The sequence below is a fragment of the Fulmarus glacialis genome, unplaced genomic scaffold (genome assembly GCF_000690835.1).
Source record: "Fulmarus glacialis isolate BGI_N327 unplaced genomic scaffold, ASM69083v1 scaffold45693, whole genome shotgun sequence".
Lineage (NCBI taxonomy): Eukaryota > Metazoa > Chordata > Aves > Procellariiformes > Procellariidae > Fulmarus > Fulmarus glacialis.
Window position 1 is genome coordinate 1 of NW_009201852.1, and position 15,169 is coordinate 15,169.

General features: G+C 37.6%; 1 protein-coding gene across 1 annotated transcript; it reads left to right on the plus strand.

Moving 5' to 3' along the window:
- Positions 1 to 2,351: 2,351 nt before the first annotated feature.
- On the plus strand, positions 2,352 to 14,627 carry LOC104074088 (chromosome unknown open reading frame, human C8orf48; the record flags this gene model as incomplete). Its single annotated transcript, XM_009574081.1, is given in 4 exon segments — positions 2,352 to 2,601; positions 4,813 to 4,935; positions 11,697 to 11,992; positions 14,475 to 14,627. Coding segments are annotated over 4 exon segments (822 nt in total), but the record flags the coding sequence as incomplete, so codon positions are not given.
- Between the last annotated feature and the right edge of the window lie 542 nt (positions 14,628 to 15,169).

The following is a 15,169-nucleotide window of genomic DNA, read 5'->3' on the forward strand; positions in this document are numbered from 1 at the left end:
GACGCCTGGAGGGGAAGGTGCCGGGTGTCAGCGGGACTCCAGGGCGAGCAGGGAGCCGGGGGAGGCCAGGCACGGATCTGCGTCCCTCCTGTGTGACAAGGGACCTGCCTTGCGAGCCAGGCTCTCGGTCACGGCTGAGCGAGTTCATGTGCCGGGGGGGTCGTCCCTGGGGTCGAGCTGCTGAGGTCGCAGGGAGGCCTGCTGTGGGTGCCAGCCGTGTAGCAAAAAATAGCCTAGGCGCCTGGTTCACGTTAGGGTTTTCTGAAAGGGAATTCGTCAGTTAAAGTAGATGTTAAATAGTTTTTAAAAATTCATGTTTTCAGCCTGGAAATGTAGGATTGTGAAATTAAAAAAAAAAACAAACCACCAACAAACCACGAAGAAAAGAACACCCCACCTCTGTTGCTTTGGGGTTTTAACTAGAAAGTGCATGCAGAACAGTTTTTTAATTGGCTGTTACTTGGTGGAAATGTAGGTTTTTCTTGAGTGTGGTGTGTTGCAATCATATTTTTGCCTACTGAGAGGATGGAGCTTCTTTCCCTCAGGTTTTCTTCTAACGTGCTTCCCATTTTCAGTGACATTATATCACAGCAACCTCTTCTCAGTGGTGAGTGAAGGTTTTGTCACCATGTCTGTAAGACAAAATGATTCTTAGAAAAGCAATTCAAACAGTTCTGTGGCTTCTCTTTTTCAGCAGAAATGAAGCACTTTTTCAGCACCTTAATGAAGCACTAAGCTTGCTTTCTGCCAATCTTAAGATAGATATTGCCTCAGCCTTGTGAGGAGTAAAAGCTGTGTGATAACAGATGCAACTTTAAAGTTGTCTGTAAGCATGTTTTATTTGCTACTTATAAGTATACTTACGGCTTCTAAGTTATTTGTAGCAGATACCTATTTTTCACTGTGAAAATTAGCTAATATCAGTCATATCTGATACTATGAAGCATTTCTAGTTCAGCCAGTCATGTCATGTGCTGAAATTCTACCTTCTCACTCCTTAACCATCCACGTGCTGCTTGTGCAGCTGCAACTTCTTAGGTCAGCTGTGGGCTGGAGAACTAATTGACTCTCTGTTTGCATTTCCTATTGTTTTTCTCCAGCAGACCTGATCTTAATAACCAATCTCCAGCCTGAATCAGTGGTGGTGTAATGAACAAAAGAATTACTTAGTGTTTATTAATATTTAAAGTTTAAATCAGAACAATTCTTTAATCTTTGGGACCATTTTAAAACAAAAAGAAAACCTTTGGACCTGGAAATTTAGCACTACAGATTAGTTTTGGAAGTCTAGCCTTGGGAAAGAAGTCCTGAATTTGTTTTAGGGGCACAGGGTCTTTACTCAGTGCACAGAAAGACTTTGGCAGTAATGTGGCACGTAAAACAGGCACATAGCATATTCAGTAGGGAAATGGCCAAAGTCAGCACCTTTAAAATGAAGTTGCCTAAACCCCAGTAACAAACACCAAGTACAGTGGCATACCTGAATTTCAGGCATGACAGAAAGTGCCTTTGTCTACCTACTGTTATCACGTTGGGGTTCCCATCTTTCTGATGAAGGAGCCATGACTGTGACTGCTGCAAGCGTCTTTCCAGAGGGATGTTGCCCAAACGTTTACTGTCCTTACTTTATGAGAGTAGGGAAGAATTGGAGCAAAATTATTCAGGACAAAGTTATTTAAGTCCTTAAATTCAAAGGAAGAAGGGGTATTGCATCATTCTAATAAAAAAATGGTAAAATAAGTAAGAACAAAACTTTAAAATAAATCTGTTACGTGATAGGTAACTATCTGAGGTCTGTTTTGTTCATGGAGCTTGAATCTGAAGAACTTTAATTCTCTTCACATTGCGAGTGTGACTCCTCATTTGAGAACATCAGCTGGCTGATGCTTGTTACGTTTTCTTTTTAATTTTCTGGACAAAATCTAAGCAGAACAAGGAGGTTTTGCATTTCTGAGTGGTGAGAGGCTTAATAATTTGAAGGCAAAAATATACCATTTTTTAAATTATTTTTTTGTTTTCATGAATGATTTTATCCAAGTGTTACTGTAATTCACTATAAATTTGAAAGGAATGCTGCTCAGAATTCATTACTAATGTTCAGTGATAATTGTTATTGTGTGCTTACCCAGCAGATCTTACTTTGATCAGCAGTAGTGCTTTGAAGGGTGTTGCCTTGATCCAGTGACACTGATTAAGTAGGTATTTCATCTACCCATTGTGGTAGCTAAATTGGGTGTGAGCTGAGCTGTAATATTTCTCCATATGTCCCCCATTGCTATAAGTAATCCAGTCATTCTTCCTGTATAATTGAACCTGTTATATGCTTTTGTTTTTATTTGCAATGCTGCACCATGGCGACTACCTCAGCAGCTAGCTCTGGTAACTATGAAAAGTGACGGATGGAATTGAGCCAGAGTTACAGTAGCTCTGGTTTGGACTATTCAGGAGATACCTTTGAGCCCTTCAGTGAGGAGGAAGAAGCCAGCTGGCAGTGAGAGAGCGAGCCATCCGAATCGTACCGTTCCACAGAGGATTTAGAGTGTTCTACCATGTCAGATACATTGGAAAGCATGTCATGGTTGGCAGGCCAAAATCATGCAGGTATGCAGAGCTTACCGTGCTTGAGACCTGTTTTTCACAGCTTTAAATCAGTGCAGTGGAGACTTGAATCAGCAAAAATAAAAATGTAAAAATTGCATACGGTGTTCTTGCTGTGCTAAGCAACAGAACCTCAGTATGCTGACTAGATCTGTGTTCTGCACTCTCAGGATTTGCTGACAGCTACATGCAGAAGGGTATGATTTGGCCATGGAAACCGTTCCTTGTGATGCTGAAATTCTGTTGGCATGTTAAAAAAAATTCTGCAAGATATCTTGACTGAGTTACCATGTATGAAGAGTAGCTGGGCCGTAAAACAATCTTTCCAGGGGCGTAGAAAATACTTAAGAGGGCTAGGTAGGACCTTAAAGCTGCATTAGATGAGCGATAAAGAAGCAGGCAGCAGTACGTAAGTTAACTGCCTTAATGTCTTGTTAGGTTTTCTTCTGTCTCTGTGGGGTTCTCTGTCATTCTTGTACATTCTCCTTTTCTCCAAGTTTGGTCTGGTAAGTATTGTGAGTACTTGAAGAGATGAATATTTTTTTAAAATCTCTTTTTAATTTGGGAGCTTGTCAGCATGTAGAAACATTATAGCTTTAAAGATTAGTTACAACACTTTTAATGTATTTTTAAAAGTAGTGTAGGCTTAAGATATAGTTTAATGTCTATTAACTGTTACTCTTGTAATCTGATTCTACTCAGTTCAACTTGATCAGCTGGCATATACCAATATATAATTAACCTTGTCTATACTTTAAAATTGGCAAGCTGTTTCTTTTCCTACTATAGACAAGTCCATAGAGATGTTCCTTCTGTCCCTCATCTATCCAACATTTTACTGTGGGTTGGGGTTTTTTTTTTTCACTCTGCAGTAATAACCAGCACTGTTATCATTAGGAAACCTTTTTAAATACTGCTTAGGCATGAAATCCCAACAATGCAGGGCAAAATTTGTTGTCAGGTATATATACATGAATGTAAACCCTGTTTATCGTAGCACAGAAGATAGCATTAGATATCAGCGTTTTAGAAATCTGAGATGATCATTGCCTTGGTGTCTTGTTCATGGTACATTTATATAACTGAACAATGTCTAACAGTTTTGCTTAAAATTTTTGGTTTTTAAAAATAATAGGTTTTAATGAACCTTTTTTTTCTGGAGCTATAACAAGTTTTTTTAAATTATTCCATGTCTAACCATTGAAATCCTTATTTCCGGCATCAAGGAGTACATGCTAAGAGGAATCCTTGCTGTGTGCATAGAGGTTTGTTTAATAAGTGTTACCACTCTTTATCGTTACAAGGTTAATGTTTCGTAAAATTATGGAGTCTTCTGAATACTACCAGTTAAATGAGAAACTAGGAATAATTCATAGAAAAATATTTTGGGAAATGGATTGCTTTCTGTGGTATATATCTTACGAAGAACAGCATATATAAATAATAAAAACTATAGAAAATCTGCCATGCTGGTGTCCCCATAGGGACACATTATTTCCTTGTGTAAGCCCACTGAATTTGCTATTAGTACCCTGAAAACAGAGTAGAGAAGTCAGGTGCTTCATGAGTGTGCTCAGTGTTTTGAACGGGGACCACGCTGTATGCATCTTGCTGTCAGTGCCAGTGACTTTTCAGACATCTTAAGTCTTTTGTCTTTTCCTAGCTATTCGCTTTCACATTTTTGCTGTTTCTTCAGTTTCTGCAGAACTGGAGTTGTGCTGGGGAACAGGGAGCTGATACAGATTTTTTAATTTCTCCTGCCCCACGTTATTTTTCACTTGGATCAATACCTTGAGACAGTTCACCTAAGCTCCCAAGAGTACTTGTGCTGTCACAAATGAAGAGCCTATTCAGGGCTGAAAATAAGCAATGGGGCTGAATGAGGGAGGAGGTAGATTAAGGTTAAGTTAGCATTAGAGATAAAATTGAATGTGTCAACAAGCTCTAAGCAGTAGTCTCAGTGTATCCTATATTGTCTTTCGGTAGGGTGATTAGAAATGAGCAATATGAGATACTTTGTGGGACAGAAGCTTGCTCAGCATTTCACCCTGAAATCACTGATATCATCTGTATAGTCCTGTGGTTTGGCGTTTCTTTTCTCTCAAGAGGGAAAACTGCCACATTCAAGTGGAGGATTATTTGCCTCCCACTTTGTTTTTCTGCAGTCCTGCTTTCTTTACAATGCATGTTCAAAGCTACCGTTTTTTATTGTAGATGAGCAGCCTGAAGTAGTGGATTCTGCAGCTCTAGAAAGAGATGTCATGGGAAAATGGATTGATCTAAAAAATAAAGAAGCTGGCATTAAGCAAGACAAATCTGTCATCAAAACTCATGCTGGTGAGTTCAGTAACTTTAGTAGAGGTTATAATTCTTGTTTCTTCTGAAAGGGGATGTAAACTTTTAAGTAGACTTGAATTTTATATACAGGCCATTAAAGTTAAGCCAGGTAATTAGCCTAGCTTAATTAGCCAGGTAATTAAGTACGAAGTTGCTCTTTTATGCTTTCTCGGAAAGCAGTTTCTCTCTCATAACACATATGGCTTTGATGCTGCTGACATAGTGGCGTTATCCTGGTGATGCATTGTCACAAGATCTGGATAAATACATTAAAAAATGTATCCACATTTTAAATTTAACTGTAATCCTCAAAATTGTACTGGACTGTTTAGTTTTTCTCTTTTTCTCTCCAGCTCAACAGGTACTAGGAGTGTGGGTTTTTTCCTTCCAAAGTAAACATCGCTTCAGAATTTATGGTGTGAAATGTTTTTCTCCCTGTTAATCAGTTGTGTTAATTACTGAATTACTTGTTTGCCATGTTTTAGTTCCTTTCCCAAGCTGAGGGAGGCAGCAGGGCACCAGTTTTGGCAAGAACAATGGAGCAGCTTTAACCAACACAATGATGTAGTGTATGGAGGAGGAGAGGGGAAGGGGGGAAGGAAGGATGCTGTTTGCACGTACTGGTTATGCAAGCAACTGTGAAAGCAGATGGTGGGATGCAAGTCCTGCTCAAGTCTTTCTAAAAAGTGGGTCAGAGATACTATTTTTAGTTAAAAAAAGAGCACGAAAGCTGTAGTTGAGCAAAAAATAATTGAAGCAGAAGGGGAATCTTCCTCAGTCTGTATGCACGTGAAAAGTGAACAAACTCAGAAGGTTTGCAAGTCACCTGTAAGACTGGTTAACCAGGGAGATCCTCCTGCCTAGGTACTTCATGGCATTGCATTTGCATACAAGCATCCTCAAACTATCCATATATCATAGGAAAACATGACCTAAGATCATTTTTAGGCTATTTTAATTGTATAGCTCATTCACAACAGTGGTGAGTCAATGTTATGAGTTCCTGACTCATCTTCAGCATTTATCTTTCTATTACTGGTTTTCCAAGACTGCCATGTAGTCAAGTGAGAAGACAGTTAATGTAGATTATCTCATCTGTAGTAGAGAGGCTTCTCCTGGCGAGCTCCTCTGAGATAGTCTTCCTAAAATACATCAGAATCTTGTGACCATTTGATTCATAGAGAAATTGAAAAGGGCCTGATGAGTTCAGATTCATTGAATGAATGATAAACAACAGTATAAGGTTGAGGAAGTTTTCCACCTCTACAGAGCTTTCCCCTGAAAGTTACACTTGGGAAGATTTTATCCTCTTAATCAATTTCAGATTTTTGTAGTTTGCACAAGCGAACGTTCTGCCTTTGGTTTATGGACTTTGATGGGCAAGGATAGTCAGAGTGGTCACTCAGTCTTGAGTAGCAAGTTCTGTTTCATTAGCTTGCACTGATGTATGAAGTGATGCATTGTCTTCTGTCTGCCTGTCTATTGCTTGACATCTTAGCAGCTAAGCACTTTTCAGGTATGTTGTTACAGTGCTTCCAACCACTATCAATATGAAGAGCACAAAATAAGGTTCATGCTTATGCTTCTTTCATGCAAAGAGTACACTGTCACGTGATTGACAAGTTATCCCCAAATTCATCAGCATCAATCATACTTAGCCATGTACTACATTTTTTATTGCAAAATATTAACATATAAGCAAAATAAGCACAGCGACCTTTGTATACCGACATCTATAAATGCCTGCTTCTCTTTGACTTATTAATTCAGTACTTGGGAGCCCCCAGGCCTCTTATTTTATCAACTTGGAGGTTTTTTTTAAAATATAATAGAAGATGAGCTCACATAGAACTAGATTGCTGCACAGTTAATCCCCTCAGTAAATTCAGCAAAATGAATGATGCATGTGCTGAGCATGCATGGTACTTTTGAATTTGTCTTCAGGTAATGAAACAAAAATTCTTTTTATTATCTTACTACTGATAGGGTTAAATATGGGGGGTGTGTGTGTGTAATCCTGGTTTGCATATGGGAATGCCCTGGAATGTGATTCTTATTTTTCATAGTTTTCTTTCTGGACTGAAAGAAGGAAAACCTAGATGCTGGCCTCAAGAGAAGTGAGAAATTTTTGTCATAGTTGTCTTTCTGTCGTCTTCTTCTCTGGCCCTCTACCCTAGTGTTGTAGCAACTAGCTGTTATTAGACAAATGCATCACAAAATGACTATATGTCCCCAATTCCATATAGATTATTCCAAAGACCATTAGTCATCTTTAAAATATACTACAGGAAACGGCAGTTCTTCAACTTAGATGTATCTGAAAGTTCAAGTGGGGCTTTTTAATGCTCTGACTTGTACTATATTCAGAAGTTTGCTCTCACCTTTGTTTGTAATGTGTCTACATTAAATGTTTTGCTCATTTATTATTTTTCTGCAGTGTTACCACTGCACTATTGCTGGCAAAAGCGAGAGAGCTTTAGTTGTTAATGTATGTTATTTAGAGGCATAGAAATGTTTGAGCAGCATCAGTTAGTTTTGTGGCTGAAACACAGTTCAGTCAATATTACCAACTTAACCATTATTATTAATTATGTTAGTGGTGTCAATGGTGGGAAATCTAAAAGTAAAAAAGGCCAGTGTAGATAGAGGCAAATAAATACTTGTAGTTCGTGTTGTTAAGGTGAAAGGCGCTGGCATGTGTGCGTAGACGTGTGCATTGAGGGAAGTGTAAGTGTTTGTTTTTCTGCATCAGATTTTTTTCCAGCTTGTCCAGAGTATTTCTGAGTAGATCTAGTTTATATTCACCTTTGAACAAATTTTCATATGTCCAAGCATTTAATTATTGACTTACCAAATAGTAGTAGTAGTAGTTTATTAAAAGTATTATTAAAAATAGTAGTGGTCTATTTATAAGAATTGAGAAAACATCCTACTGCTCTGTTTGGAGAAGGGAGAAGGTATCCAATAGTCTATACTGGCTCTCTTGCCTATTCCTGAGCTTTTCAGCACCGAAGCTTACTGCTTGATAACATGCACAGGTTGTGGGATTCCTGCAGACCTAGTTAGGCCCTGAGATTCCAGACTTCTCTTCTGATTCTGTAGTAGAATAGTATTAACATAGGCTAGATGGGGAAATTCCAACCAGCAACATCTAAATGGAAACGCCTGCTTGTAAAGAAAGTTCATCGAGTTCATTAACGCCTGTATGGAACTGGGAAAGAATGAGTTTCTTCCGAAAGACATGGATTCTGTGAGGTTCTTACTGTTGTCTCATCTCACCAATGTTGGTGGAAACTGTGGGTATCCTTCACTGTGCTGGACGAACTTTACTTGCTTTAAACTCATATTTGTAATAAATAGCCTGATATTTCAGGCTGTTCGTATCAGTTCTGTGTTATCTGCACAAATCTTTCAAACACTTTGTTTGCTGATCAGGCTGTCAGCATGATCATCTGAACTGCTGCACTCAATTGCACAAATGCAATTTAGATAATTATGAAAATGTTATCTTGAGTTGCAGAGTTAAAATCTTTCTGAAGAGTAGTTATCAGTTATTGCCTTTCACAATTATCTCTCTCTCCTTTAACCATTTTACATTTTTTCTTCTTAAAATAGAGTATTAGGAGAACATTATAACAAAAAAATGCCTGCCTATTTTCCTATTAAATCAAAGTTGGACATGAAAGGAAAAGGAAACTCCATAAAGATTTTCTTTATTTTTCTCCCTTCACTCATAGATTTAAAATGTCATACTTAAAGATGTAGTGGCATACAGAAAGTAAGATCTATGTAGGTCACTTAGTTATAAACCACACAGCAGGGTTTAGAATGTAGACATGGAGATTAGCTTATCTCCGTTGGTACACACTGAGTGCTTCTGTAATCAGAGCAGCTTCTTGGTCCGGTTTGTTGTGCTTTACTTTCTAAATATTTTGTGCTTTGTGACCTTACTGCTGTATGATACATAGCTCTGTCTTGATGTCTGTTCTGGTGTCTGGTTTTGCTTTTCTTGTCACCTGTTCCTCCCTTATTCCTCTCCAGTGAAGAGGTGTGGGAATGCAAGATTCGGGGCAACCAAGCATCAGCAAAATGTACTTCTTGAACGGTAATTGGCACTGGCAGGGATTCTCTGTAGACAGACACGCAGTGACATTTAAATCTGCCACCACAAATGGAGATTGAGCATTCGAGCATGTCTAGTTCAAAGATGGGAAGGAGAGAATACATGAAAGACATGAGAAATAAAACTAACCACCAAAGCAAGTGCATAAGTCCTCTGGTATGCATATCTTTTCTTTCAGCTGAAGGACAGGTGAACCTTGTATACCTGGAAGAAAATCTGAAAGTGTAAATAATCATTGTGCAGTTAAAAGACTAACTTTTCAGAATTTAGCTGTGTGCTGACTTTTCTCACCATTTTTTGTTCTTGTTTCAGTATAATTATAGTCCTTGATCCGTGATAATTTTTATTCTTTCTGAGCTTATTTACTGTTAAACATGAATTAAACAAGTAACTTTTTGAAATTGGTTGTGCAGTCAGGTTTAAAAATTTCTGTTCCCTTTGCTAGTGTTTCTTCTAATGTCTGTAGGTGCAAATGAGCAAATGGATGGGTGTATGGCAGCACACAATTCATGCACTATTAGAAACCAATTCTTAATTACAATGCGTTCCTATATGTCAGGAGAAACTTAAATGAATTAATTAGGCTGGTATTAAAGTGTCACAAGATGTTCAGCAGACCCCATGTGTTTTACTTATGCATTTTGAGTACTCAACTTAGTATGTGTAAATGCTTTGTTCTAGGGTTTTTTCCCCCACAATAATAACTTTTTCATCTTTTTATTCATTCTATGTGCAGCATAAATGAATATGCCACTATTTTATTAGTGCAATTAAACCCAGCAGTGGCACATGATTTACAGTGTTTTACAGGAATTCTACATCGCAATTGTAAGGAAAGTGACCTGATGACTGAAATGGTGGTTTCCACTCAAATGTTTATGATCTGACCCAAGAAAAATCTTTTGTTAAATTACATTTTAAAGTATTGTTAATTCTTACTCATCTGTCTATAAAGTATCACTATGTCTTTGTCTTTAGTCAACTTGATACATCATCTTCTAAGGAGGAATGAATTGCTTTACGATGATTGATTCTGAACTGTGGTAGTTGCACTTAAATCACATCTTTTCCTTGTTGTGCATAAAGCAAAGCTCACTGATTCCTGCTTTGGTTAGTCTTAACTATAGATCCACTTATTCTTTATACGAATCGACTGCATTTCTGAAGAGATACAGCTGTGGAATTTTACAAGGAAACTGAGTATCTTGTGTACTTGAGACTGAATTCATTAGAGCATATTTAGGCGAAGTTTTACATTCATATTGTTCAGTGTTTTAAGGATTTGTGTTGTAGTTACGCCAAGGTACCCCACAGGACTGGAATGCCAATGCACTGGTTGTCAGAGAAGCACCCTGAAATATGCAGTGCCTGTCTAGAAAAAGTAAAGCTGAATTTAATCACTGAAAATGAGTGAAATGAACAATATGGAGGGATCGTTTAAATGGTATAATCATACTTTCCAGTTAAATGGGCGGTATAATTTGTTACTGAATACTTTGAGTTAAAACAAACTGACCATATGTTACCTGAGTAGTCATTATTGGTTGTCTGACTTTTTTTGTCTGTCAGAGTAGAGCCCTGAGAAGGGAACGCTGTGTAGCATTAGCTATATGCAAAAGCTATATGCTATATTCACAAGACTTCTAGTAATGCTTACTGTAATGTTTTGTCTTCTCCTCATTGCTGCTTTAATTACACACATTAAAGTGTTTAGTTGGGCTTCAGTAGTTGCATAAAAGTGAAATCTGTGTAATAAAGGTAGAGAGGTACTCTCCCCTGTTTAAATAGTTGAAAACAGTGGTATCTCTTAAGGCCACGTAGTACTACACAGCATCATTATATGCTGATGCTCATGAAATACTGAAAATGTAACACAATTACTCATGTTAGCTAGCCTGTATAGATTGGCTGAGTTTAAGCCTGTGGAAAATCTCCCACTAAGCATTGAATGAAGTTGTAAATCCGTCCGTACCTGCTCATCTGAAGTATAATCTCTCAGTTTTTATTTATTATTGCATGCCACTGGGAAGGATAAGAGACGATGAAAGAATGAAAGGTATTGTTTAAACAAGGTCATATAAAGAATTTAGGAAACCATCACTGAAGCTTTGGAGGAAAGTATTTTCTAAATAATTGCATTTCCTCAAAAAAAAAAAAAAAGAAGCCTAACTATAGGTTGTAGAATATATTTGAGCTGTTTTCCAGAGTTGCTTCAATAGACACTGCCTCTAATTTTTCAGTGTCTTATGAATCGCTCCTTAGAGTTACTAGATGAGTAGCTCTTGTTAAATGTTAATTCATTTTGTTTTAGCAAGTTGCGGTTTCAGGTAGGAAGAAGCTAAATCTGTATTAGGCAGTCATTGAAACTCAGTTTATTTAATGTCACAGTATTCAAGTACTTGCTTTACTAATATATTTGTGCTGTATCATTAAGTAATCTACTTCTTCAGGGTTTTTATCCCCTCTCCTCTTTGGAGACTATTCATAGAGACATTTAGTGTGCAAGTTCCTACAGTTATCATCCAGATTTTTATTTAAATTCTGCACTGCTGTTATTACAGTCATTGCCTCTAGGCTTGACATTGGGTTTAGTTTTTTATTAAATAAATAATATGAGGTCGCACAGATAGAAGACCAGTAATTCTTCTCTTTCCCCGATACAGTAATTGACACTTTTGTTTTGTTGATTTATGCCTGACAGAAATTACTGAATTATTAGATGGAGAACCGGATGCTCTCCGGTCTTTTTGCAGCATTAAGATAAGCAAGATGTGTCAGCAGCTGATCTCGAAGCAGGCAAATGGTGGCAAGTCAAGAAAGCTGCAGCATGGATTCACAGCAAAGAAACTGGAGACAAGTGACTTGAACTGCATTGTTCCTGATCAGCTAATGAACAGAATCCGCCTGAAAAATGTCAGAGAGACTGTTAAACAGGTACTGCAAGGAAGAAAAAAATTCAGATTTTGCCTACGCTTTTGGGAGAACCACTGGAAAAAAAAGCCATTATGTAAGGATCAAATCAGGCAGACCTTACTGATGCCATGCTCAGGCCTCTGAAAGAGATTTTTGCTTTATATCTCAAGATTTACCTTTCTCATCTTTTTGCTAGACATTACTGCAGAACTGTGGCTAGTAAATAATCAAATCATTGTAAAATATTGTCTGGTGATAAAATAATTATTTTTGTGACTGAGCGAGGCTGGGATGGTCAGTTATTGCAGCCCACAATAAGCCCTGAATCAACTGAAGAAAAAGGCCTTGTTTTCTGGTCACATTTGCACCTGTTATTTATAGAAGTATTCTGCATATTATTTGATTGTGGAGTCTTTGTGACTCCAGTATTAAAAGTATTCCAAAGGCGAAACCTCCCCCCTGCACCCAGCTTTCTTAGACATTAGGTAGTATTAAGAATTAAAGCATGTCCAATAGAATCAGTTCCTTTAGTAAGGAGCATCTGTATCATCTTTACACAATTCAAAGTGCTTTTCTTTTTCACCAGCCCAGTGTTTTTTTCCCCGCCATAGCATAGGCATTGTGACAACAGTTCCTCCCTTCAGCTCTGCATCTAAGAGTCTCGAGGCTGGTTTTTTTTTTGGCCAATGATACTTGCATTCTTGCTTTGTGCTTGCAAATGGATTTGAATATGTGGTTATGTGGCTTTGAGTAGTGGCCATTGCGTACAGATGCCTTTACCTGTAAATCTGGGCCTTGGCAAATGTCTATACTTTGAAATTAGTACAGAATGTCTACATCTGGGAAAGTATTTCTGATAAAACAAAAAATGAGCTTTGAATAGTAATTACAGTCATTTATTTTGTTTTATCTCTGTCACATTTGCTGACTTTAATTTATTGCCATATATCTCAGTAAAAGTGATAACATATTCCTCTGCAAAGCCTGTGCCAGGTGAGCAGGGAGTAATACTTTTGAAGTCGGTTCTGGTGTGATGATTATTTCAGGCTTCCTGTTTGTTTAAATTGTTTTGAAATTTCAGCAATCTGCATTCTTTCATTGTATTAATGTTAACCAACCCACCATCCAAATTTTGTAGAATTTTTACTGCCTCTTTATTTGTCTTACGGTGTGGTAATACATTTTCTAAGAAAAGTAACTTTGACTGCTATGTCTATTTGCTGCTGTCTTTACCTCCACATAATAACATTTTTATGCAGAGGAGAAGAAATCAAGGAAGAAGACAGACAGGCTTGAGACATGACTTTCTAGGATTGATTCCACTGCTTTTGTAGACCAGATGGAATCTGTGTAAATTAAATTAGATAAAATTATTGATATTTCATAAATGCACAAATACTGGGATTTGTGTAATGCTATTGAATACACTTAAGATTTCATGGTGGATAAGCTAATATAGGAATTAATAAGTAGTACTGTTTATCCTACAAAGAAAACAGTAGAATTTTGTTTGTATTCTGACTCAGAGCTGCATATAGATATTTGAACTAATTGCTTCAAAGTTTATTTACCTCTTAGAGTTTGTAAAGATAATCATAACCTCCTAAAATTTGTGAAGATAATCATAACCTCTACGGTTGGTATTTAAGGCCTTATGTGTACTGTCGGCATAGGAACATTGCTGTTCCTATAGCCTCATTACAGACAAGCAGTTATATATGCTGGAATTATTGCTGATTAACAATTGCTGTTACTGAGTTGTGATGATCAAGTGTTTAAACGTGGAGTAAAACATGTTAACTTAATCGAGCCTTCAGGAATTAGTGTATTTGCTGTTGTGGAAGACTGGTTAGCATGCACAGATTGGCTTCCTGGAACATCAGGTACTCATTAAGCAAGAGTAATGGCTGGTGGTGCTTTAAGCATATTTAACACTAGCAAAGTATGTATAGATTTACACTGGCAAAATTGTAATTTGTACTGAGCATCCACCCAGGGTCAAATGAGTTATACTAATTAAAACAAATTTTTTGCTAGTATAACTGTATCCTCACAGTTGGTTTTGGCTGGTCACCGATGTGTTGCTTGGCAATCACACGACTACTTTCTTTTTTTGACCGTTATAGCTTCTGTGGAGGAAGTCAGTAATGTCCATGTAACATCAAGCATCAGGGAGACTTTGCCTATTGCAAGAAGAAATGGTATATTACAGATCAGTGCTATGGTTCTGAGATACAACTGGATAATTTTAATGAAACTAAGTTATCGGTGTTGGAAGGGGTAATACCTGGGGAAAAGCAAATATATTTAGTCTGAAAACATTCAGACAGGCTCATCAAGATGATACTGTGACAAAGATTATGAAATAATTTACAACTGCCTACAAAAGCAAATTTTTGTCTTTAGACAGTATCTATATCTGTATTTTTATTGATTGTTCTTAATGGAGTGGCCATCTGGCTAGAACAGACATTGCTCATTGCATCGAAGTCTCATCTTTCAGGTGACAGAAGCTCAAATCCACGAATCTGCAGTGTGCCCTGACTGTCAAAAGAAGGAAGCAGAGCTAGCCAAGGTTACCTTTCTCAGACAAAAGAAGATTCTAATGGAAAGTGCTTTAATCCGAGGGAAATTGGAAGAACAGATTTACTCCAGAGTAAGCAAATATTGTTAAAAAAAAGCTGTGGTACATTTTATACATACTGTAACTAAAGAACCTGTAAGCCGGATTTCCCTCTGATTTATGGCAATGAGATCAGATTGACCTGAATGCAGTGCAAGTCAAAGTAGAATTTGGCTCCATATCATTAATAAAATGCTTGGGACTAACTACTAATCAAGTCATTTGAGCCTGCCTGATTTATATAAGCTGAAGGTCTTTCCCAGGATGTCCTAGAATTGTTTTGGGTACGTCTTGATTGTTTCTCCACAGTTTGTTTTCTGATGGGCTGTCCAAGACAAAATGGTAAATAACAAAATGATGTGATAGTAGGTAACTATGCCCATACTAGTCTTCCTTACTCGTCCTTTGGCGTAGGAGTCTCAGAATAGGACACTGCAACATGTGGAGGCTAAGGCCTCCCAGATACACTGAGATTTCTTCTTGGAAGAACTGTTTTCTGTCTGTGTCTGCTGTCACAAAGATTCAGGCTTTATTGTTAGGAAATGCCTCTGGAATAGATGGTTGTCCTGGTTTCG